Source organism: Peromyscus maniculatus, chromosome 18 (assembly GCF_049852395.1).
Source record: "Peromyscus maniculatus bairdii isolate BWxNUB_F1_BW_parent chromosome 18, HU_Pman_BW_mat_3.1, whole genome shotgun sequence".
Classification (NCBI taxonomy): domain Eukaryota; kingdom Metazoa; phylum Chordata; class Mammalia; order Rodentia; family Cricetidae; genus Peromyscus; species Peromyscus maniculatus.
Window position 1 is genome coordinate 42843098 of NC_134869.1, and position 25795 is coordinate 42868892.

At 45.4% G+C, this 25795-nt stretch overlaps 2 protein-coding genes across 2 annotated transcripts; both read left to right on the plus strand.

The window, feature by feature from the left end:
- The first annotated feature begins 360 nt into the window (after positions 1-360).
- On the plus strand, positions 361-7501 carry LOC143266752 (retinol dehydrogenase 16-like). Its single transcript, XM_042263396.2, has 4 exons — positions 361-845; positions 4959-5220; positions 6449-6612; positions 7061-7501. The coding sequence occupies exons 1-4, from the start codon at positions 533-535 to the stop codon at positions 7276-7278; spliced, it is 957 nt and encodes a 318-aa protein (XP_042119330.2). The 5' UTR covers positions 361-532; the 3' UTR covers positions 7279-7501.
- A 9719-nt stretch (positions 7502-17220) lies between these two features.
- On the plus strand, positions 17221-24366 carry LOC143269182 (retinol dehydrogenase 16-like). The gene is made up of 4 exons (XM_076554060.1): positions 17221-17710; positions 21824-22085; positions 23314-23477; positions 23926-24366. Exons 1-4 carry the CDS (start codon positions 17398-17400, stop codon positions 24141-24143), a joined length of 957 nt encoding a protein of 318 aa, XP_076410175.1. The 5' UTR covers positions 17221-17397; the 3' UTR covers positions 24144-24366.
- Positions 24367-25795: the final 1429 nt, after the last annotated feature.

Below are 25795 nucleotides of genomic sequence, written 5' to 3' on the forward strand. Positions count from 1 at the left end.
CTTTGTTTTCTGAGGAGAGATTCTGGCTGAGGAACCTGGGGAGGACACCTGAGCTCAGGGCAGGATCTTCACGTAATGTCCTCTGAGTCCCGGTGCAGGTTGGCAAGGGCACCTACGTTCAGAAAGCCCTGGGTTCGGGGCTTTGGAGTGCTAAATGCAGAGTCACAGAGGAGCCAGGGAGTGCCTGTAGTGAGCATGTGTGAGGAAACATGCATGTATTCCCACACAAGGAAAAGTGAAGATCCTAAGAAAAAGGAGGTGTGTTACTGAATAGACAGTGCTGTTTTCTTTGGCAGCAAGTAAGGGGATGCCAAAGGCCATTGTATATCAGCTGAGCAAACAGGTGGAAGATTAGAGAAGTGAGGCATGAATAAATATCAAAGCAGTCAGCAGAAGAGGAACAAAGTGTGGACTCCCTGCTATAAGCCTGTGTTCCTCTGTGTCTCCTGAGTCTTCAGGGTCTACTTGTCCTCTTGAATAGAAGCCAGGCTCACTTTAGCACAGACTGTATGTGCCTGTCCTCTGCCAAGCCATGTGGCTCTACCTGGTGGTTCTCCTGGGCCTGTGGAACCTCCTGCGCTTGTTCAGGGAGAGGCAGGTGGTGAGCCATCTCCAAGACAAGCATGTCTTCATCACGGGCTGTGACTCGGGCTTTGGGAACCTGCTGGCCAGACAGCTGGACAGGAGAGGCATGAGGGTGCTGGCTGCATGTCTGACAGAAAATGGAGCTGAGGAGCTGAGGAGCAAGACATCAGACAGGCTGGAGACGGTGATCCTCGATGTCACCAAGACAGAGAGTATTGTGGCAGCCACTCAGTGGGTGAAGGAGCGTGTTGGCAACAGAGGTACCATTGAGATTCCTGTGTGTGTCTGCTGGTTTGTGTCTCTGTGTGAAGGGAATGCCTGTGTAGACCTGAAAAGGTTGCTCAAGGGGGTGGGGGTGGAATTTTAGTGTCTACAGACTCTTCCCCTCTCCAGCATGTCAGGACTTCCTCTTCCTCCTACATTTGGTCCTTCAAGCTCTCTACTCCTGGTCAGCTGGTGTCCTGTGTCATTTCATGTCCACACTTCTGTCTGTCCTCTTCTGTCACTGTATGCAGAAAGGCTGCACTGTTGGCTGCTGAGTGCCAGGTTAGAGACAGTGAGGAGGTTGGGGCCCTAGCTCTGTGTGAAGCTGGCTGGGCATGGGTCAGATGCATCTCCACTCTCAGTACTGGACTCTGGTCTCACCTTCCACCTGGGATCCTTTATGGGGAGCCAAGGTCATTGCCATGCTTAAGGGTAACACCCCACACTGGAGGAATGCCTTAGTTCAGTCAAATCTAGGAAGGGGATTCTCTCTCTCACACTCACACTTCCTGCCTCTATTCTTTCTTCTCTCCCTTTCTGTCTCCCTTTCACTGTTTGTATGTGTATGAAAATAAATAATTAATTAATTAAAAAATCTATTGAAAACATGTTTATTGTTCTAAACACTAGAGCATATGAATCCACAGTTAATACACAATTTACTATTTAGTGGATAAAACTAGTAACAGTTGGATCTGTACCGATTAATACATGTGAATTCTTTTCAGTTTAAATGGTGAACAATTTTTGACACTTGAAGATTTATTCAAATATAGTATTCAAATAATTAAAATAGTTTGCCCAGTAATAAAACCCAACTAGTTTTACAATGCCTTGGCTTTGGATACTGGAATAGTTTCATTTGGTTGTGTTTATTTGTGTTGGGTTTTGAGTTTAGGTCTTGGTATAGAGCTGGCCATGATCTAATGTTTCTCTTCCTCAGCCTGCTTTGTGCTGGGATTTCAGTTATGTACAACCACACTCAGCTTGTTTCCTATATTTATTGTCATAAACACTGTCTTGGGAAACTTCTGCTTAATTCAGAGTATACAGCATGTTTAATTTTGGAAACAAGAAATAAAATATTTTTCCATATTTTTAACAAATTCTTTTTCATTTGTTTCTGGTTTGGGGGTTGTATTTTGTTTAGTTGTTTGGTTGGTTTTGGGTTTTTGTTGTTGTTGTTTTTGTTTTTTGACACAAGGTTTGTCTGTGTGCTCATGGCTGTCCTGGAACTTGGATTGTAGACCGGGCTGTCCTTGAACTCACAGAGATCCACCTGCCTCTGCCTCTGACGTGCACTTAAAGAAGTGGGCCAGCATGCCTGGAAACTTTTTTTCATAAAATATATTTCCATCATGTTTTCCTTTCCTCAACACCTTCCAGATCCTCCCCATATCTTTATACACCCAATTTCATATTCGTTCCCCCCCCCTCTCTCTCTCTCTCACACACACACACACACAAATTAAAATAAAAACAAAATAAAAAACCAAAATGAAAATCAAGAAATAATCAGAAACCCAAAACAAACAAAATACGTAAACACATCAACATGAAAGATCCCTAAAAATAAATACTTGGAGTTCATTTTGTGTTAACAAGTACTTCTGGGCATGAGGCTCCAATGTCACTGCAGTGGAGAAAACTGTTGTTCCCTTTGCCAGCAGGTATCACTTACAAATTGCTTCTTGGTTAGAGGTGGGACCATGTGTCCACTGCCCCTTCTCAGTGTTGGGTCACTGTCTAGAACCTGATCAGGTCTTACGTGTGCAGCCATAACCTCTGTGAGTTTATGGGTGCCTCAGTCCTGTTGTGTCTGGAAGACAGTTAATTGGAGTCTTCCATCACCTCTGGCTCTTCAGTCTCCCCACATCCTTATCTTCAAATACCCCTGAGCCTTGAGGTGAAGGCTTTGATGAAGATTCCCCTTTTAGGACTGAGTGCTCCAAAGTCTGTCACTCTCTGCACATTGTCCAGTCATGTGACTCTGTGCTCATTCTCATCTATTGCAAGACCAATGTCTTCTGATGAGTGCTGTGCAAGGCACTGGTCTATGTGTGTAGTGATAATGTATTAAGACACATTTTACAGTATTTTCCTTGAGCAGGATAATGTTCTTAGGTTTTCTCAAGGCCCATGACCTATCTGGCCTGATGTTTCTGACTCCTACACAGAGTCAGGTATGGCTCCACCTCATAGAGTGCCCTTCAATCTAATCAGAAAGTGCCAGTTACTACAGGTCATTTGTGCCTCTACTGCGCAGTAGATCTTACAGGCAGATCACAGGTGTAGGTCACAGGGTTTGTAGCTGGGTGATCCTGGTGCTGGCCTTTCCCTCTGGGAGTGCACAGAGTGTCTTCTGGCACCCTGATTGTGAATCAGTAGGGGTGAAGCTGTTAGTCGGACACCTGCTCAACCTCTCCCTGCTGGATGACATAAGTAACTATCATCTTCAGCAATCTGTCCTTACTATGAGCTTGTGAAGAACAATGAGTGGCCTTGGCAATAGCCTGTGATGGGGGTTGGGAGTGTGGCTCCATGGAGACCTTTTGACCAATGACTCAACGGGATGTAACCCATTACTGGCACTGAAAGTTTTACCTGGTGGCATAAGATGTCTAGGTCAGAGATCATCTCCCCATCCTATGGTGACTCCATTTAAATCCTTTCACATATGTATGTATCTTAGGAATTATCTATAGAAATAGATTTCCATAGAGCTTCTCAAAACTAGATTTTAAAAAATTTATGAAAGAATATGGGTCCCCAGAAGGATAAAACTTGCTTTTGAGCCAAGGGTACATATGACATATGAGTCAAGTTTTTTAAATCAACAAATGCCATGCTAAATCTAATCAACTACTCTCCAATGCACTCTGCACAGAAATTGACAGTGGAATGTGGTGTGTAGTTGTAAGCCTTCCCGAGTGGGTACTTGGGGATCCAGGACTTAAAGACCAAAATGGATGAGGAAGGGCAGCTGTTGGGTGAGGGTCAAGAAAGGGCGCCCTTTTCTGGGGTTGGGGTGGAGTCTCAGTGCAGTTGGTGGTCAGCAATCATTGTCTCCTCTCTTTCCTGTCCCTGGGGTTTGCAAGCATCTGAGGAGAGCTGCTCAATATTGATGCTAGACCTCCCAAGACTGGCTTCATCAGAGCCATGAACATAGCAGTTTTTTCCAAACTCTGCCCAAACAAGGTCCACATGTGTTTGTTTCTCAACCTAATTTCACCAGGACATCAATTTTCTCCTTTCTTTTGTTTCTTTTCTATTTTCCCCTATTACCTCTCTCACTAATCCTTCCTCATAACTGTCTTCCTTTGCTATTTGAAAGACAAAGGCAGCAGTGTGTCTTAGTCAGTCTTCTATTTCCGTGAAGGGAAACCACGGCCATGGCAGTTCTTATAAAGGAAAGCATTTCTTTGGGACTGCTTACAGTTTAGAGGTTTAGTGCATTATCAGCATGGTGTGAGGCCTGGTGGCCCACAGGCAGACATGGTGCAGGAGAAGGAGCTGGGAGTTCCACATCCAGATCAGTTCTACATGTCTCCTTCCAGACAGCAGGAAGAATGAGACTCTGGTCTGGCTTTGGCTTTTGAAACCCCATAGCCCAACCACCCCCAGTGACACACTTCCTCTATCAAGGGCACACCCACTCCAACAAGGCCACACCCCCTAATCCCTCTCAAGGAGTGCTGTTTCCCAAAAATGCATGTTTTCTAATCTATGAGCCTCAGGGTTATATCCAAACCACAACAAGAGAATGAATAAAATATTTTCAAGGATGAAAATAATCGGTAAAACATAATCATAATTTCATGGTCTCCAGATAAACATGTCTTCAACACCCATTTTTATAAGTAGCAAGTGACAGTGACTGCTTATTTCTTCCCAGGCAGGGATCTGGGCCATGAACCTAAAGGAGGGAGGTGTCCACGCTGTGAGCCTAGAGCCTCTGGGTTGGGTCCCCAGCCCTGTGATGCCATGCTGTTCCTCATTGCATCTACTCTCCAGTACACACATGTCTAAGTGGTCTCACCTTGTTGAATGTGCATTTCACCCATAACTGTACCTGAGCTGTGTGACTCTCTTCTTCCCACTGTTTCCAGGACTCTGGGGTCTGGTCAACAACGCTGGCATCTCCATCTCCTTGGGTCCCAGTGGGTGGCTGAACAAAGAGGACTTTGCAAAGGTACTGGATGTGAACCTGTTGGGAATGATTGAGGTGACCCTGAGCATGCTGTCCTTAGTGAGGAAGGCAAGAGGCCGTGTGGTCAACGTCTCCAGCGTCATGGGTCGAGTGTCTTTCCCTGGTAGTGTTCCTTACAACATCTCCAAGTGTGGTGTAGAAGCCTTCTCGGACTCCCTCAGGTATTGGACAGGGATGTGGGTACCGGAGGGAAGCATTGGCATTGGGTTTTATTTGATCATGGCCTTTAGAATCCCATCATGGAGAGGATAATCTCTGGTTGGGGACTGTCTCACCTTCTCCTCATTCAATCATCCACTGGGAAGCACTTTTCCATGTCTCTAGCAGAGGGCAGGACACGAACTGAGTGTAGTTCATCTTGTCCTGCCATGAAAGACTGAGGGTACTAGGTGCCATTATTGAGGTCAAATTGAGCTTTGGAGTATTTTGAGTCAAGAATTCAGACCCCTGAGCTCTATGATGCTAAACATGTTTTTGAGTGGGGCTGAACATCTCATTCAAATTGAGATAGATATCACGCCCCTGTAGAGTCCAAAACCACCATGTTCCAGCAGACAGAAATGTTTGAACCTGACCTAAAGACTATGGCAACTTAGAGAGTGTGAGCAGAGACAGAGTGGAACTTTGGAACTTCCCTTGGAATGACCCATGTCCCAGTCAGCTGTGTCCACCATGGTTGTCATCTGTTTGTCAGGGTCCTGTAGCAGGATTGGGCTGCAGCAGAGTAAAGGTTGAACATGGAAACCTGGGACCTGTATGTGTAAGTGGACTCTCCCTGGGAAAAGTATAGACCATATGTGGAAGGCGGATGGTCAGCAGGTGGGCTGATGTAGACTTGTGGAGAGCCTAAGAGTGCTCAACGGTATGTTCTTCATGCTGTCAGCAATAGAATCCGTCAAAGGGATTGAATCAGGGGAGCCATTTGGGGCAGGTACATCCCTGCTGGAGGGAACAGGGAGGCTGTGAATGTGAGGAAGTGTCAGGCAGGTTCTTGCTCTCTGAAGACTCCTGCAGGAACAAAGTGAGAGATGTCCTGAGTGCTTCCTGGGACAGTGGGGTGGACTGAGACTTAGGAGTGAGGTGGAGGTGACTCGGGCAAGATGGTGACCCTTTGCATCTGCAGAACATGGAGAGAGGTCTTAATGGTGTCATAGAACAGAAGGCCTAGTTTTAGGTCAGGGAGCTACACACACCAAACACTTAGTGTGACATTCCAAAGCACAGAGGTAATGCCTTCACTGGGAGTTTAATTCCCATGTGCTACACAACCCAGATCCACAACTGTGACCTCTCCTCACCACAGGCTCATGTTGGCATGTCACTGTACACTTATGGTTAATTTTTTTACAGAAAATCATCTGAAATTGTTGATGTCTGTCTGTCTTGCAGAAGGGAGCTCTCCTATTTTGGGGTGAAGGTGGCCATTATAGAGCCTGGTGTCTTCAAGACTGCTTTGAGCAGTAGTGACAGGTTATCATCAAACATGAATATGGTGTGGGACCAGGCCAGCTCAGAGGTCAAAGAAATTTATGGCGAGAACTTCCTGGCATCCTGTAAGTGAGCTGTGAAGACCCAACAGAGTCTAGTCCTGAATCCTTAGTCTCCTGTTCATTTTGCCAGTACTAACCCATTGCCCTCACTCTTCAAAGAAAGTAGACCCATTTTCTTGTGGTAGGTGTGTATATTGTCAGGAAAATCTTGACTTTGAGAACATGGTGCTCTGCTCCATCTGAGCCTCTCATCATCATGAAGCTGTGAGTGAGGTCAGGGATGGGAGGAGGAGGAATTAGACAGTACTTTCCATGAGCTGAGACAAAGATGTGGGCATGCACGGTTCTTCCTTGAAGCTGGGTCGTGGGCCGCCTGAGGAACTGGGACAGGATAGTGTTGGCATGGCTTCTGATGTGGGATCATGGGGTCTAGAGAAACTTTCCTCTAACTAGGTTTAGAGCAGATGGGGTGGAGGTGAGCAGCAGCTGAAATACTTCTCGCTCTGCACAGATCTCTCAATGCTAAAGTCGTTGGACCAAAAGTGCAATGAGGACCTCTCCTTGGTGACGGACTGCATGGAGCACGCACTGACTTCCTGTCACCCTCGCACTCGGTACTCAGCTGGTTGGGATGCCAAGCTCTTCTACCTCCCCATGAGCTACCTGCCCACCTTTCTTGTGGATGCCATGATCTACTGGACATCCATAAAGCCTGCCAAAGCTCTGTGAAGCCTACATCTGTTTCTGTAGTTGGGTGTATGTGAGTGTAATGTGAGGGAGCAGATCCTCAGGAGAAGGAAGATTCCTGGGTTCAGTACAATCTTGTCATTGGGAGGAACATCCATAGTGGCCTGACTTTTCTTTGTCATTATAAATTTGGAGGAAATAGAGCCACAGGAAAAACTACTACATTTAAACAAATGTGGGTGAAAATAGAAACTGATCTTCCATGTGTCAGAGTCATTTATTTTACTTACTTTATTCTTAAAGATTTATTTTTTTATTTACTGTATGCATGTGTGTCTGTTTTCCATGAGTGTAGGAGTACCTGTCAGGATGCACCATGTAGCATGGGTCGGCTGAAGAAAGAAGCACTCCAAGATGAAATTTAAAGGCCTATGGGGTAGCAGGAATGTCCAGATTCTCTGAACCCCAAACAGCTGTACAAAGGAGTATTGTATTTATTGATTGTTACACAAAGTATTACCTTATACCAAGGTCCAGTCTAGTTTACATGTCTTACTAAGGGGGAACATCACATGCCCCCATGACTCTAGTCCTTTATATATATAGTTTGCAATACACAATAATACAAGTGCCCTGGATCTGCCTGAGGAGTCTTGTGATCAAAGCCATGGGATGGCTGCAAAGACCCTTCAGCAAAACAATTTTACAAAACTTGGGGAGGGAATCACTTTTTTCCCACAAGGGTTCTTCAAGGTTAAAGTACTTCTAGAAAACAGCTGTTCATTCTAATGTCTACCCCAGATACAGTGACTCTGCTAAATTCCTACAAGCACCCATGGAGTCCATATTATTGTGTCGGAGTTACAGGCAGTCAGGAGATGCCTAACTGTGGACTGGTAACAAAATTTGGGTCCTCTAGAAGAGAGGCTAGTGGTCTACCAGATGTCCCTATGTCTAAACCGTTCATATTTGTAGTTAATCTTTAGGTCATTTGAATCTGGGACTCACCATGTCACACAGGTACATCATGACCTTCTGAATGTCTCCCTTTGCGACAGCACATCTGGCTTAGGTCTGAAACCCAAAGGGGCTTTGAGGGTCAGTGAGAGAATGAAGAAAGGACAGATACACAGACACGTGTACAGAAAACAGGCATCCAGTGGCCTGTGTGTGCTCTGATGGAGCCTCAGCTACTTCCTCTTCGACCTGCACCCTGAGCATGTTTATTGTGAACATCAAAGGGAAGGGGCTGGCTAGTCTCTGCAGAGGGACTGAAGACACCAGGTTCAGACTGTAAACATCCATGAAGCTGCAGTTGCTAGTTTTTTCCTGACTGATCTATAAACATCTGAATGTGGTTCAGAGGAAGAAAGCTTTTTCAATTCTGAACCTGACCCATATAGGAAAGGCTTTGCCAATTTGCCATGGGTCAGAGGGCTTCATCCCTGTCATGGAGGTGCCCAGGTCAACAGTACACACTCACTCAGGACCCACTCAGGGCTTCCTCTCCTCTGAATTGCTTCAGCATCTCCAGTGCTGGGATTATGAAGGTGTGCCACCAAGCCATGCTGTTATTTTATATTTCATCGACACATACAAACACTATTATTACACATGATAATAAAATAGCATGTAAATGTTCAAGCAATTCATCACAAAACTTACAGCATCAGAACAGTGAAAGAACAGGGTGTCCAAGATGTAAAGGAGCTAAGAGTCTCCCAGTGCTCCTGTATAGTTCATTCACGTCAGCTCATGATCTACTTGCAAAGAGAACAAGACAGTGTACGGTGGGACACTCCTACAATGTTAGCATTCTGTAAAATGAACCAGAAGGATCAATGTGAGTAGACAGAAAGTGTGAATATGAAGTCTCCTGGATTCACACTTTCTCTCTCTACACACACACATACACACACACACACACACACACACACACACACACACACTACATTTTAGAAAAATCAGGAGCATTTCTCCACTTTGTAGACTGTGAAGAACCTGATCAGAATGGTTGGACCCATCTCCGAAACTCTCTCCAGAACACAGACAAACATGAGAGAACAAGTTTCTGTCCCTCTTGCTGGGCTACATACGGGAAGGGCCAGCACCAAGGACAGATCTATGGTTTGTAAAGAGGAGCATCATGTGCTTGAACACAGTGTGATTAGAAGGAAGTACCCATAATGTGGTCCAAGTCTCAAGTGCCGCACCCTGGGAGGAGCCCACATTCCTCCTCCTTCCAGATTTCTTTGTTGAGTGAAGACTGGAGTCTACTCAGGGGACCTGTGAGGGACCCTTCAGATCCCACAGAAGCCATCTTGTTTATTCCCTTTGCTGAGAAACACACTATATATACCCCAAAATCATGTCTTACTCAATCCCTGCAGGAGGATTACACTTTATAAACCCCCACATCATGTCTGCAACCCTAGATCCTCAGCCATTAGAACATGATATTCCTTCATTCCTGAGTTAAGTTATGAACAAGGGCTGCATGTGGGCATGACTGGAAAAGGCTTCCACAGTGGGCCTGTTCCCCACCCTTTGCACCACTGATTCTAGACTCCATCCCTCCCCTCCCTACATGCAGAAGAAAGAGTGGGGTGGGTGGGGATGGCCTGGCCTTCACTGGAGAAGTGCTTCTCACCTGGCTGAGCTACACTCCTCTGGAGTCTTGATCCCAGTAGATGATTCAGCTCAGATTCTGCCTCAGCACTGCAGCCCAGAGATCAGACAGCTGGAGTGTTGAGACACTCACAAGTTCAGCCCTGGAATGGGACAAGGAGACCCCTACCCAGGACACTGAAGAGGACCACTGGGCACTGTCAGTTGGTCTGTGCAGGAATCTCAGTGGAAAGATGGATGGACTGGGGGAAGCTTCACAGGACAGGGTGGTGTCTCTGAGGATTTCTCTTCAGCCCTGTGACTCCAGGTGAGGGAGTCACACGCAGACCCCTATTCTCAGTGACTTTATCTGGAAATCCAGGGACTGGTCTGGATCCTGCTGTGTTCTAGAAGCCCTTGTCAACAACAGGAGTGTGTACTGCTGTCAGGGTGAGTAAGAAGGGTCAGCAGGTGTGGGGAGTGGGTTTGAACATGAATGGATGGGGCTAGGGAATTCACAGTTGAAGGGACATGTGTTCACTGGGGGAAAATGTACCTTCAGGTTCCCTTTGTTAAGGAAGTCCCAGTGTTCACTTTGTAGGATGCAGCCCACTCATTCTAGGGTCTTGAGGTCCCCTTGGCTACTCAGAACCTTGAGAATCCCTTACTCTTTTGCCCTAATGAGCATCCTAGGGAAGTCCTGACAGCTGTTGGGAAGCAGGACAAGGAGGAGCAAACAAGGAGCAGGATCAGGACCAGGAAAGCCATGGACAAGGGGAAGAGGAGGAGAAGGAACAGAATTAGCAGAAGGAACAGGATTTGAATCCAAAGTGAGATTCACTAAATAAGGAGGAAAAGGAGGAGGAGCAGGAAAATGATCGGTCTGTCCTAGGTGCTTCTCTGTGGCTGTGACACTGTTATGCTCCAATCTTGGGACCCCAAACGACCACCATGGAGACCGAATCCCATATGTAAAAGCAAAGATTCTTTATTTTCAAGCTTGGAGCTTGGATTTTCGGTCAGACACAGTGGTGAACCAGAGAGTCCAGAGCCTGGGCCAGGTGGGGTTTTATCATAGCAGAGGTTGGGGTGTCGACGTTCCCAGGGTTTGAGACACCAATTGGCTGATATTTCTCAAAGGGTGCTGATCATGTTTGGAATGTCAGGTTTCTCCCCTTAGACGCAGGCCCTCCTTGGGTGGAGTCAGTTTATAGCTTCTCCTCTTCTGGGTGTTGCCTGTCAGTAAGCCTGTCACAGAAGTTGTGTCTGGGCCTCTAAGCCTGTCATGGCAGTTGTGTGGTCAAGCTGTTTTCACACACACACACACACACACACACACACACACACACACACACACACAAACACTACAGCACAGACCAAATGAAACTTGGGAAGGAAAGGCCTTATTTGGCTTATACTTCCAGGCCACAGTCCATGACTGAAGAAAGTCAAGGCAGGAACGCCGTGCTGGAGTCTAGAGGAAGGAGAATGAGACAGAGACCATGCCTGACGCTTCTCACTGGTTTGCTCTCCATGGCCAGCTCAGCTTTACTTTTCACACACCTCAGGACCACATACCCAAGGGTGGCACCACCCGCTGTGGGACAGACCCTCCCACAGCCCTCACTATTAAAGGAAAACCCACAGACATACCTGCAGGCCAATCCGATGGAGGCGATTCCACAGTTCGGTTTCCTCTTCCCAGATGTCCTTAGCCTGTGTCGGGTTGATGAAAATATCCAGCACAATTGACCCACTGACATCGTGATCCACAGTGTATCAGTATTAGACTACAGCCTTTCCTTTTTGTTGTCGATTCTCAGATCTCATGCTAATATCATGGTATAAAACAGAGTGAATTTGATGTCTCACACTCTCAAAACATTAAAACCCCTTAAAAGTTCAAAGTCTCTTTAAAACATACAAAGTCTAGTCACTGTGGGTTTCTGAAAAATCAAAACTATTAAATATTTTCTTGCTCCAAAAGACAAGAACCTCCATGTACAAAAACAATGACCCTTAATCAAAATGAAATTCCAGCATCGGAGATCTCCATCTTGTAGATCAACGTCTGACATCTGGGGCTCACTCATGATCTTCTGGCCTCCAAAGCCTCGATATCTCCAGGTCTCCAGCTCCGCCATCCTCAATGCACACAGTTTGTCTCATGTCTGATGTCTCAGGACTGCTCCACTCCATTCCTGCTGCCATCTTAGGTCCCTCAGGGCTGGAATCTCAACTATTCTGCGGTCTCCATACCAGCTGAGGCTGCACCCTCACCACTGGTCTCTCCTGGTCTCTCCCAGTGGTCAGCCTCAGTTGCTCTCCATGACCTCTTCAATCCCACAGCTTTCATGTCACCAATACTACTCTCATGGGAGAAATTCTCAAACACTGCCGAGTTCATCTGTGAATTTAAGATGCAGAGTTGGTCCCTGTGCACCATGGATAGCCAGTGTGTGCTCAACCTGAGGAAATACTCCCCAGATTTTATCTCAGTGATGCTGGTCTCTAATGGATAACAGTCGATTCTTCAGCCCCAGATGACCAGCATCCATTGTCACAATAAAGCAAAATTTTCACTTTCTATTATTCATGATAAAAATGTCAGATATACAACCTGATGGAGGAATTTCACCCCTCCGAACATCACAAACCTGGCCTTCTACTATCTGCATTGTTTACCATATCCTTTTCTTTTTAATTTTCAAATTTATTCCACTCTAATATATTGCATACTCTCCCTCCTCTCCTCCACGTCCCCATCCTCTACAGTCCCCATCCACTCCTCCTCCTCAAAAGGCAGCCCTCCCAGGGATATCAACCAAACACGACTTATCAAGGTGCCATAAGACTAGACACTTCCCCTCATATTATGTTTGGACAAGTCAACCCAGTAGGAGGAAAAGGGTCCCCAAAGCAGCCAAAAGAGTCAGAGAAAGCCCATGCTTCTGCTCTTAGGAGTCCCCCAAGAAGAACAAACTACACAATAATAATATGTATGCAGAGGGATTTTAGGTCAGACCCACACAGACCCTCTGATTGTTGGTTCAGTCTCTGTGAGCCCCTTTAAGCCTGGGTTAGTCGATTTGGTGGGTTTTCTTGTCGTTTCCTTGGCCCCTATGGCTCTATAGTCATTTTTCCCCTTCTCGGCAGGATTCACTGAGGTTGGCCTAATGTCTGGCTGTTGGTCTCTGCCTCTGCTCCTATCAGTTCCTAAATGGAGCCTCTCTGACCATGATAAAGATAGGGTCTCGTCTTTGACTATAGTAGAGTATCATTAGGAGTCATTTCACTCACTTATTGTTATTGTTGCTGTTGGTACTATTTGGTTCTAACACAGATCTCTGGGCTGCTGGAAAAGAAGAAGTCAAAGTATTTCTGTTCTCAGATGATATGATAGTATACATAAGAGATACTAAAAATTCTACCAGGGAACTCCTACACCTGAAAAACACCTTCAGGGAAGTGGCTGGAGGGAGATTAACTTTAAAGAAGCAGACAAACAAATAAACAACAACAACAACAACAAAATATCAGTAGCCCTCATATAAACAAATGATAAATGAGTCAAGAAGAAATCAGAGAAACAATACCCTGCACAATAACTACAGATACTATAAAGTATAGCTAGACTAGCTATAACCAAGCAAGAGAAATACCTGTATGACAATAACTTGAAGCCTTTGAAGAAAGAAATTGAAGAAAATATCAGAAGTTGAAAAGATCCCCCACACTCAAGAATTGGTAGGGTCAACATAGTAAAAATGGCCATTTTACCAAGAGAAATCTACAGATTAAATGAAATACTCCTAAAATTCCAACACAGTTCTTTCCAGACCTGTAAACAAAATAATACCCAACTTCATATGGAAAAGCAAAAAATAAATAAACCCAGGCTAGCTAAAAATAAACCTGTACAATAAAAGAAGTTTTAGAGTTATCACCATCCCTGATTTCAAACTGTACTACAGAGCTCTAATAATAAAAACAGCATGGCATTGGCATGAAAACAGACAAAATAGACGATCCAGACATAAACACACACACACACACACACCTGGATTTTGATAAAGAACCCGGAAATACACAATGGACAAAAAGACAACAACGTCCTTCTGCATCCTTCTCTTCAACCCCCAGACAACAGCCCATTACGTTTCCAGCTTTCAAGAGCCTTTCAGCTCAAACTCCAACATCCTTCCATAAACCTCACAAACAGTGATGTGTGCAGGGCCATCAGAGTGAAGTCCCACAGTGGTTGTACAAGTTTACATTCCCACCAACAGTGGAGGAGTGTTCCCTTTGCTCCACATCCTCTCCAACATTGACTGTCATTGGTGTTTTTGATCGTAGCCATTCTAACAGGTGTAAGGTGGTATCTCAGAGTCGTTTTGATTTGCATTTCTCTGATGATTAAGGATGTTAAGCATTTCTTTACATGTCTTTCAGCCATTTGTAGTTCTTGTTTTGTGAATTCTCTGTTTAGCTCTTTAGCCCATTTGGGGTCTGACTTTTGACATATTTTACAAGAGGCAGTGATAGTTTTTAAGAGCTATAAGTCCTCAGGGGTCGGCTGCAGGTGGGCCTTGACAAAACGAGACAGAGCCTGTCTTTTAAGATGAAAGAGCTGGTGTAGACAGGACAGAATTTGTCAAGTGTCTGGGTGACTGTGAGGATGTGGGTTGTAGTGTGTGGATTCCCTGTGGTGGGTGAGGTGAGTCTGGGCCTTGGAGGACACTGTCCTAGCTGCCTGGTGGGCTCAGTTATGTCCCTTAGAGATGATGGAGCTGTTGGTCTGATGAGACCAGCAATGAATAATCCCTATTGCTTTGGAAAGATGGAAGGCTTTTAGCAGGGCCATAATTTGGCCTGAGTTTGTCATGGGTCCTCCTTTTGTTGTTAGTAGCCTGTGCTCTTTCCAGATGGCAGCGTGGGACAAGAGGATATGAAAAGCATATTTGAGGTTTGTGTAAACATTTAGGGATTGTCTTTGTGCCAATTGGAAGGGATGAGTGAGAGCTATTAATTCAGCCTGTTGGTTAGTAGTGTTGGGGGGGGTGCCTGTGCCACCACCACCCCAATATCTGACACTGGCAGAGCCTGCTTTTCAGGTCCTCTTATGTAAAAATGAGCTGCCATCTGTGTGCCAGGTATAGGTGGCCTGAGGCAATGTGCCCTCCTGCATGTGTGAAGGACGGGGCAGTAGTTCCTCTAGGGTTGCAATGAGAGAATGAGATGGGGAGTCGTGAGTATTGGGTTGAGGGAGAAGACTTGAGATATAGAGGGCAGAATTCTCAGGGCAGCAACATCAGGCTTCAGCTGCCAGGCCTCAGAAGAGCTGACAGTTGTGGGGTTGGAATTTGTGAGGAGGACCAGCCTATGTTGTCTAGGGAAAAGTGAGGCAATGGATTCCCCAGAGTCCTGTTGTCCAAGGTCTGAAGAAGGCCCTGGCAGCAGTCGAGGCAAAAGGCAGTTTTGCTCAGTGGCTGTCATTGGCACTCTGGAGCCAGTTCCAGGTGGAGGTTCTTCAGGTGGAGGTTCCTCTGTGCCCATCCATCTTCTTTGGAGGAAATAAGGGTGCTGCCAGGAGCTGGCATGTCTCTCAATCATAAAAGCTTTTTTTTTTTTTTGGTTTTTCAAGACAGGGTTTCTCCGTGTAGCTTTGCGCCTTTCCTGGAACTCACTTGGTAGCCCAGGCTGGCCTCGAACTCACAGAGATCCGCCTGTCTCTGCCTCCCGAGTGCTGGGATTAAAGGCGTGCGCCACCACCGCCCGGCTCATAAAAGCTTTTTAATTAAACAATTTAAATGCCATATTCTGCAGATCTCTGAGCATTTGAGGACTGCCTGTCTATTAGGTGAATGACTATCGACCTGTGTTCCCTAACAGTCGACTCAACTCTGAGAAAAGGACCCTCTTGGGGGATCAGAAACTCCATTATAGAATATATATATATTATCAAATACCTTCTTTATCAAACCTATGCCATCATTTGTTTAAATTCTCTAGAATTTAGTGCTGAACATTTGGCAAAGACGACATAGGTGTAGATCTCTAAGTTAGATTTTTGTTAATCTGAATGGATCTTTATAGCTTTCAATTTCTATTATCATATAGAGTATATTATAAACCAGAGTTGAATCAAATATAGCTTTACATTCTATCATCATACAAAAAATCCATACCGACCCAATATATTTGAGGCTTGCTGCTTCCTTACTCTAGAAGGAGATAAAATGAACAGAGAAGTCACTAGGACTAAATGTATTTTTTATCCATAGCAAACCTTAGTAAAAGATGGCTGCCAGCCATCTGGCTGTCTACATCATGATAAGGTCACCAGCCAAGATGGAGGAGAGCCATGTGGTTGCTGTTTAAAACATATATATATATATATATATATATATATATATATATATATATATATATATATTTACAGTAGTTACATACACATATACACAGAGTTGAATCCAAGTTACAAACACATACACGCAGAATTAAGGCTAGCTACATTCACACATATAGGGTTAAATCCATGTCACATGCATATACACACTTAGATATATTAAACAGGAGTTGGGTAAATAAGAAGAAAGAGAAAACCAGTGTGTGCTGAGCAAGACAAAGCACACATGCTTTATTTGTCAGAACATGATCAAAATATTATACAACACGCTAGAGGTTGTGAGTAAGGTTTGCTGGGAAATTAAGCCAGAAACCCTGGCTCGGGGCAGTCAGGGGCAGTCATGGAGGTTGCGGCTGAGGATGGCTCTGCTCGTGTCTACTAGAATTCATGCAGCCCAAAGAAGAGCTTTTGAGGGAAAAGTCGTTTCCTCCCCCACGTCATCTGTGAGACTTAGGGATCTGAGTTCCAGGTGTCATCACCTAGAGGTCCTCAGGGGTCAGCCTTCCTCCTTGGCACCTCCTCCTCCTTCCCAGGCAGCTGCTGTACCAGGAAGTCACCAGCCGGCACTGTCCTCTCTTTAGTGTCTCCTGGAGTTGTAGTGACAAGGATTTACCTTTGTTTTCTGAGGAGAGATTCTGGCTGAGGAACCTGGGGAGGACACCTGAGCTCAGGGCAGGATCTTCACGTAATGTCCTCTGAGTCCCGGTGCAGGTTGGCAAGGGCACCTACGTTCAGAAAGCCCTGGGTTCGGGGCTTTGGAGTGCTAAATGCAGAGTCACAGAGGAGCCAGGGAGTGCCTGTAGTGAGCATGTGTGAGGAAACATGCATGTATTCCCACACAAGGAAAAGTGAAGATCCTAAGAAAAAGGAGGTGTGTTACTGAATAGACAGTGCTGTTTTCTTTGGCAGCAAGTAAGGGGATGCCAAAGGCCATTGTATATCAGCTGAGCAAACAGGTGGAAGGTTAGAGAAGTGAGGCATGAATAAATATCAAAGCAGTCAGCAGAAGAGGAACAAAGTGTGGACTCCCTGCTATAAGCCTGTGTTCCTCTGTGTCTCCTGAGTCTTCAGGGTCTACTTGTCCTCTTGAATAGAAGCCAGGCTCACTTTAGCACAGACTGTATGTGCCTGTCCTCTGCCAAGCCATGTGGCTCTACCTGGTGGTTCTCCTGGGCCTGTGGAACCTCCTGCGCTTGTTCAGGGAGAGGCAGGTGGTGAGCCATCTCCAAGACAAGCATGTCTTCATCACGGGCTGTGACTCGGGCTTTGGGAACCTGCTGGCCAGACAGCTGGACAGGAGAGGCATGAGGGTGCTGGCTGCATGTCTGACAGAAAATGGAGCTGAGGAGCTGAGGAGCAAGACATCAGACAGGCTGGAGACGGTGATCCTCGATGTCACCAAGACAGAGAGTATTGTGGCAGCCACTCAGTGGGTGAAGGAGCGTGTTGGCAACAGAGGTACCATTGAGATTCCTGTGTGTGTCTGCTGGTTTGTGTCTCTGTGTGAAGGGAATGCCTGTGTAGACCTGAAAAGGTTGCTCAAGGGGGTGGGGGTGGAATTTTAGTGTCTACAGACTCTTCCCCTCTCCAGCATGTCAGGACTTCCTCTTCCTCCTACATTTGGTCCTTCAAGCTCTCTACTCCTGGTCAGCTGGTGTCCTGTGTCATTTCATGTCCACACTTCTGTCTGTCCTCTTCTGTCACTGTATGCAGAAAGGCTGCACTGTTGGCTGCTGAGTGCCAGGTTAGAGACAGTGAGGAGGTTGGGGCCCTAGCTCTGTGTGAAGCTGGCTGGGCATGGGTCAGATGCATCTCCACTCTCAGTACTGGACTCTGGTCTCACCTTCCACCTGGGATCCTTTATGGGGAGCCAAGGTCATTGCCATGCTTAAGGGTAACACCCCACACTGGAGGAATGCCTTAGTTCAGTCAAATCTAGGAAGGGGATTCTCTCTCTCACACTCACACTTCCTGCCTCTATTCTTTCTTCTCTCCCTTTCTGTCTCCCTTTCACTGTTTGTATGTGTATGAAAATAAATAATTAATTAATTAAAAAATCTATTGAAAACATGTTTATTGTTCTAAACACTAGAGCATATGAATCCACAGTTAATACACAATTTACTATTTAGTGGATAAAACTAGTAACAGTTGGATCTGTACCGATTAATACATGTGAATTCTTTTCAGTTTAAATGGTGAACAATTTTTGACACTTGAAGATTTATTCAAATATAGTATTCAAATAATTAAAATAGTTTGCCCAGTAATAAAACCCAACTAGTTTTACAATGCCTTGGCTTTGGATACTGGAATAGTTTCATTTGGTTGTGTTTATTTGTGTTGGGTTTTGAGTTTAGGTCTTGGTATAGAGCTGGCCATGATCTAATGTTTCTCTTCCTCAGCCTGCTTTGTGCTGGGATTTCAGTTATGTACAACCACACTCAGCTTGTTTCCTATATTTATTGTCATAAACACTGTCTTGGGAAACTTCTGCTTAATTCAGAGTATACAGCATGTTTAATTTTGGAAACAAGAAATAAAATATTTTTCCATATTTTTAACAAATTCTTTTTCATTTGTTTCTGGTTTGGGGGTTGTATTTTGTTTAGTTGTTTGGTTGGTTTTGGGTTTTTGTTGTTGTTGTTTTTGTTTTTTGACACAAGGTTTGTCTGTGTGCTCATGGCTGTCCTGGAACTTGGATTGTAGACCGGGCTGTCCTTGAACTCACAGAGATCCACCTGCCTCTGCCTCTGACGTGCACTTAAAGAAGTGGGCCAGCATGCCTGGAAACTTTTTTTCATAAAATATATTTCCATCATGTTTTCCTTTCCTCAACACCTTCCAGATCCTCCCCATATCTTTATACACCCAATTTCATATTCGTTCCCCCCCCCTCTCTCTCTCTCTCACACACACACACACACAAATTAAAATAAAAACAAAATAAAAAACCAAAATGAAAATCAAGAAATAATCAGAAACCCAAAACAAACAAAATACGTAAACACATCAACATGAAAGATCCCTAAAAATAAATACTTGGAGTTCATTTTGTGTTAACAAGTACTTCTGGGCATGAGGCTCCAATGTCACTGCAGTGGAGAAAACTGTTGTTCCCTTTGCCAGCAGGTATCACTTACAAATTGCTTCTTGGTTAGAGGTGGGACCATGTGTCCACTGCCCCTTCTCAGTGTTGGGTCACTGTCTAGAACCTGATCAGGTCTTACGTGTGCAGCCATAACCTCTGTGAGTTTATGGGTGCCTCAGTCCTGTTGTGTCTGGAAGACAGTTAATTGGAGTCTTCCATCACCTCTGGCTCTTCAGTCTCCCCACATCCTTATCTTCAAATACCCCTGAGCCTTGAGGTGAAGGCTTTGATGAAGATTCCCCTTTTAGGACTGAGTGCTCCAAAGTCTGTCACTCTCTGCACATTGTCCAGTCATGTGACTCTGTGCTCATTCTCATCTATTGCAAGACCAATGTCTTCTGATGAGTGCTGTGCAAGGCACTGGTCTATGTGTGTAGTGATAATGTATTAAGACACATTTTACAGTATTTTCCTTGAGCAGGATAATGTTCTTAGGTTTTCTCAAGGCCCATGACCTATCTGGCCTGATGTTTCTGACTCCTACACAGAGTCAGGTATGGCTCCACCTCATAGAGTGCCCTTCAATCTAATCAGAAAGTGCCAGTTACTACAGGTCATTTGTGCCTCTACTGCGCAGTAGATCTTACAGGCAGATCACAGGTGTAGGTCACAGGGTTTGTAGCTGGGTGATCCTGGTGCTGGCCTTTCCCTCTGGGAGTGCACAGAGTGTCTTCTGGCACCCTGATTGTGAATCAGTAGGGGTGAAGCTGTTAGTCGGACACCTGCTCAACCTCTCCCTGCTGGATGACATAAGTAACTATCATCTTCAGCAATCTGTCCTTACTATGAGCTTGTGAAGAACAATGAGTGGCCTTGGCAATAGCCTGTGATGGGGGTTGGGAGTGTGGCTCCATGGAGACCTTTTGACCAATGACTCAACGGGATGTAACCCATTACTGGCACTGAAAGTTTTACCTGGTGGCATAAGATGTCTAGGTCAGAGATCATCTCCCCATCCTATGGTGACTCCATTTAAATCCTTTCACATATGTATGTATCTTAGGAATTATCTATAGAAATAGATTTCCATAGAGCTTCTCAAAACTAGATTTTAAAAAATTTATGAAAGAATATGGGTCCCCAGAAGGATAAAACTTGCTTTTGAGCCAAGGGTACATATGACATATGAGTCAAGTTTTTTAAATCAACAAATGCCATGCTAAATCTAATCAACTACTCTCCAATGCACTCTGCACAGAAATTGACAGTGGAATGTGGTGTGTAGTTGTAAGCCTTCCCGAGTGGGTACTTGGGGATCCAGGACTTAAAGACCAAAATGGATGAGGAAGGGCAGCTGTTGGGTGAGGGTCAAGAAAGGGCGCCCTTTTCTGGGGTTGGGGTGGAGTCTCAGTGCAGTTGGTGGTCAGCAATCATTGTCTCCTCTCTTTCCTGTCCCTGGGGTTTGCAAGCATCTGAGGAGAGCTGCTCAATATTGATGCTAGACCTCCCAAGACTGGCTTCATCAGAGCCATGAACATAGCAGTTTTTTCCAAACTCCGCCCAAACAAGGTCCACATGTGTTTGTTTCTCAACCTAATTTCACCAGGACATCAATTTTCTCCTTTCTTTTGTTTCTTTTCTATTTTCCCCTATTACCTCTCTCACTAATCCTTCCTCATAACTGTCTTCCTTTGCTATTTGAAAGACAAAGGCAGCAGTGTGTCTTAGTCAGTCTTCTATTTCCGTGAAGGGAAACCACGGCCATGGCAGTTCTTATAAAGGAAAGCATTTCTTTGGGACTGCTTACAGTTTAGAGGTTTAGTGCATTATCAGCATGGTGTGAGGCCTGGTGGCCCACAGGCAGACATGGTGCAGGAGAAGGAGCTGGGAGTTCCACATCCAGATCAGTTCTACATGTCTCCTTCCAGACAGCAGGAAGAATGAGACTCTGGTCTGGCTTTGGCTTTTGAAACCCCATAGCCCAACCACCCCCAGTGACACACTTCCTCTATCAAGGGCACACCCACTCCAACAAGGCCACACCCCCTAATCCCTCTCAAGGAGTGCTGTTTCCCAAAAATGCATGTTTTCTAATCTATGAGCCTCAGGGTTATATCCAAACCACAACAAGAGAATGAATAAAATATTTTCAAGGATGAAAATAATCGGTAAAACATAATCATAATTTCATGGTCTCCAGATAAACATGTCTTCAACACCCATTTTTATAAGTAGCAAGTGACAGTGACTGCTTATTTCTTCCCAGGCAGGGATCTGGGCCATGAACCTAAAGGAGGGAGGTGTCCACGCTGTGAGCCTAGAGCCTCTGGGTTGGGTCCCCAGCCCTGTGATGCCATGCTGTTCCTCATTGCATCTACTCTCCAGTACACACATGTCTAAGTGGTCTCACCTTGTTGAATGTGCATTTCACCCATAACTGTACCTGAGCTGTGTGACTCTCTTCTTCCCACTGTTTCCAGGACTCTGGGGTCTGGTCAACAACGCTGGCATCTCCATCTCCTTGGGTCCCAGTGGGTGGCTGAACAAAGAGGACTTTGCAAAGGTACTGGATGTGAACCTGTTGGGAATGATTGAGGTGACCCTGAGCATGCTGTCCTTAGTGAGGAAGGCAAGAGGCCGTGTGGTCAACGTCTCCAGCGTCATGGGTCGAGTGTCTTTCCCTGGTAGTGTTCCTTACAACATCTCCAAGTGTGGTGTAGAAGCCTTCTCGGACTCCCTCAGGTATTGGACAGGGATGTGGGTACCGGAGGGAAGCATTGGCATTGGGTTTTATTTGATCATGGCCTTTAGAATCCCATCATGGAGAGGATAATCTCTGGTTGGGGACTGTCTCACCTTCTCCTCATTCAATCATCCACTGGGAAGCACTTTTCCATGTCTCTAGCAGAGGGCAGGACACGAACTGAGTGTAGTTCATCTTGTCCTGCCATGAAAGACTGAGGGTACTAGGTGCCATTATTGAGGTCAAATTGAGCTTTGGAGTATTTTGAGTCAAGAATTCAGACCCCTGAGCTCTATGATGCTAAACATGTTTTTGAGTGGGGCTGAACATCTCATTCAAATTGAGATAGATATCACGCCCCTGTAGAGTCCAAAACCACCATGTTCCAGCAGACAGAAATGTTTGAACCTGACCTAAAGACTATGGCAACTTAGAGAGTGTGAGCAGAGACAGAGTGGAACTTTGGAACTTCCCTTGGAATGACCCATGTCCCAGTCAGCTGTGTCCACCATGGTTGTCATCTGTTTGTCAGGGTCCTGTAGCAGGATTGGGCTGCAGCAGAGTAAAGGTTGAACATGGAAACCTGGGACCTGTATGTGTAAGTGGACTCTCCCTGGGAAAAGTATAGACCATATGTGGAAGGCGGATGGTCAGCAGGTGGGCTGATGTAGACTTGTGGAGAGCCTAAGAGTGCTCAACGGTATGTTCTTCATGCTGTCAGCAATAGAATCCGTCAAAGGGATTGAATCAGGGGAGCCATTTGGGGCAGGTACATCCCTGCTGGAGGGAACAGGGAGGCTGTGAATGTGAGGAAGTGTCAGGCAGGTTCTTGCTCTCTGAAGACTCCTGCAGGAACAAAGTGAGAGATGTCCTGAGTGCTTCCTGGGACAGTGGGGTGGACTGAGACTTAGGAGTGAGGTGGAGGTGACTCGGGCAAGATGGTGACCCTTTGCATCTGCAGAACATGGAGAGAGGTCTTAATGGTGTCATAGAACAGAAGGCCTAGTTTTAGGTCAGGGAGCTACACACACCAAACACTTAGTGTGACATTCCAAAGCACAGAGGTAATGCCTTCACTGGGAGTTTAATTCCCATGTGCTACACAACCCAGATCCACAACTGTGACCTCTCCTCACCACAGGCTCATGTTGGCATGTCACTGTACACTTATGGTTAATTTTTTTACAGAAAATCATCTGAAATTGTTGATGTCTGTCTGTCTTGCAGAAGGGAGCTCTCCTATTTTGGGGTGAAGGTGGCCATTATAGAGCCTGGTGTCTTCAAGACTGCTTTGAGCAGTAGTGACAGGTTATCATCAAACATGAATATGGTGTGGGACCAGGCCAGCTCAGAGGTCAAAGAAATTTATGGCGAGAACTTCCTGGCATCCTGTAAGTGAGCTGTGAAGACCCAACAGAGTCTAGTCCTGAATCCTTAGTCTCCTGTTCATTTTGCCAGTACTAACCCATTGCCCTCACTCTTCAAAGAAAGTAGACCCATTTTCTTGTGGTAGGTGTGTATATTGTCAGGAAAATCTTGACTTTGAGAACATGGTGCTCTGCTCCATCTGAGCCTCTCATCATCATGAAGCTGTGAGTGAGGTCAGGGATGGGAGGAGGAGGAATTAGACAGTACTTTCCATGAGCTGAGACAAAGATGTGGGCATGCACGGTTCTTCCTTGAAGCTGGGTCGTGGGCCGCCTGAGGAACTGGGACAGGATAGTGTTGGCATGGCTTCTGATGTGGGATCATGGGGTCTAGAGAAACTTTCCTCTAACTAGGTTTAGAGCAGATGGGGTGGAGGTGAGCAGCAGCTGAAATACTTCTCGCTCTGCACAGATCTCTCAATGCTAAAGTCGTTGGACCAAAAGTGCAATGAGGACCTCTCCTTGGTGACGGACTGCATGGAGCACGCACTGACTTCCTGTCACCCTCGCACTCGGTACTCAGCTGGTTGGGATGCCAAGCTCTTCTACCTCCCCATGAGCTACCTGCCCACCTTTCTTGTGGATGCCATGATCTACTGGACATCCATAAAGCCTGCCAAAGCTCTGTGAAGCCTACATCTGTTTCTGTAGTTGGGTGTATGTGAGTGTAATGTGAGGGAGCAGATCCTCAGGAGAAGGAAGATTCCTGGGTTCAGTACAATCTTGTCATTGGGAGGAACATCCATAGTGGCCTGACTTTTCTTTGTCATTATAAATTTGGAGGAAATAGAGCCACAGGAAAAACTACTACATTTAAACAAATGTGGGTGAAAATAGAAACTGATCTTCCATGTGTCAGAGTCATTTATTTTACTTACTTTATTCTTAAAGATTTATTTTTTTATTTACTGTATGCATGTGTGTCTGTTTTCCATGAGTGTAGGAGTACCTGTCAGGATGCACCATGTAGCATGGGTCGGCTGAAGAAAGAAGCACTCCAAGATGAAATTTAAAGGCCTATGGGGTAGCAGGAATGTCCAGATTCTCTGAACCCCAAACAGCTGTACAAAGGAGTATTGTATTTATTGATTGTTACACAAAGTATTACCTTATACCAAGGTCCAGTCTAGTTTACATGTCTTACTAAGGGGGAACATCACATGCCCCCATGACTCTAGTCCTTTATATATATAGTTTGCAATACACAATAATACAAGTGCCCTGGATCTGCCTGAGGAGTCTTGTGATCAAAGCCATGGGATGGCTGCAAAGACCCTTCAGCAAAACAATTTTACAAAACTTGGGGAGGGAATCACTTTTTTCCCACAAGGGTTCTTCAAGGTTAAAGTACTTCTAGAAAACAGCTGTTCATTCTAATGTCTACCCCAGATACAGTGACTCTGCTAAATTCCTACAAGCACCCATGGAGTCCATATTATTGTGTCGGAGTTACAGGCAGTCAGGAGATGCCTAACTGTGGACTGGTAACAAAATTTGGGTCCTCTAGAAGAGAGGCTAGTGGTCTACCAGATGTCCCTATGTCTAAACCGTTCATATTTGTAGTTAATCTTTAGGTCATTTGAATCTGGGACTCACCATGTCACACAGGTACATCATGACCTTCTGAATGTCTCCCTTTGCGACAGCACATCTGGCTTAGGTCTGAAACCCAAAGGGGCTTTGAGGGTCAGTGAGAGAATGAAGAAAGGACAGATACACAGACACGTGTACAGAAAACAGGCATCCAGTGGCCTGTGTGTGCTCTGATGGAGCCTCAGCTACTTCCTCTTCGACCTGCACCCTGAGCATGTTTATTGTGAACATCAAAGGGAAGGGGCTGGCTAGTCTCTGCAGAGGGACTGAAGACACCAGGTTCAGACTGTAAACATCCATGAAGCTGCAGTTGCTAGTTTTTTCCTGACTGATCTATAAACATCTGAATGTGGTTCAGAGGAAGAAAGCTTTTTCAATTCTGAACCTGACCCATATAGGAAAGGCTTTGCCAATTTGCCATGGGTCAGAGGGCTTCATCCCTGTCATGGAGGTGCCCAGGTCAACAGTACACACTCACTCAGGACCCACTCAGGGCTTCCTCTCCTCTGAATTGCTTCAGCATCTCCAGTGCTGGGATTATGAAGGTGTGCCACCAAGCCATGCTGTTATTTTATATTTCATCGACACATACAAACACTATTATTACACATGATAATAAAATAGCATGTAAATGTTCAAGCAATTCATCACAAAACTTACAGCATCAGAACAGTGAAAGAACAGGGTGT

Bases quoted from the DNA above. Each gene is read 5' to 3' on its own strand.
- LOC143269182 (XM_076554060.1), top strand. From the start codon at position 17,398: ATGTGGCTCTACCTGGTGGTTCTCCTGGGCCTGTGGAACCTCCTGCGC. The intron at 17,711-21,823 runs GTACCATTGAGA...CACTGTTTCCAG, and splicing joins GGAGCGTGTTGGCAACAGAG to GACTCTGGGGTCTGGTCAAC. The intron at 22,086-23,313 runs GTATTGGACAGG...TCTGTCTTGCAG, and splicing joins GCCTTCTCGGACTCCCTCAG to AAGGGAGCTCTCCTATTTTG.
- LOC143266752 (XM_042263396.2), top strand. From the start codon at position 533: ATGTGGCTCTACCTGGTGGTTCTCCTGGGCCTGTGGAACCTCCTGCGC. The intron at 846-4,958 runs GTACCATTGAGA...CACTGTTTCCAG, and splicing joins GGAGCGTGTTGGCAACAGAG to GACTCTGGGGTCTGGTCAAC. The intron at 6,613-7,060 runs GTAAGTGAGCTG...CGCTCTGCACAG, and splicing joins CGAGAACTTCCTGGCATCCT to ATCTCTCAATGCTAAAGTCG.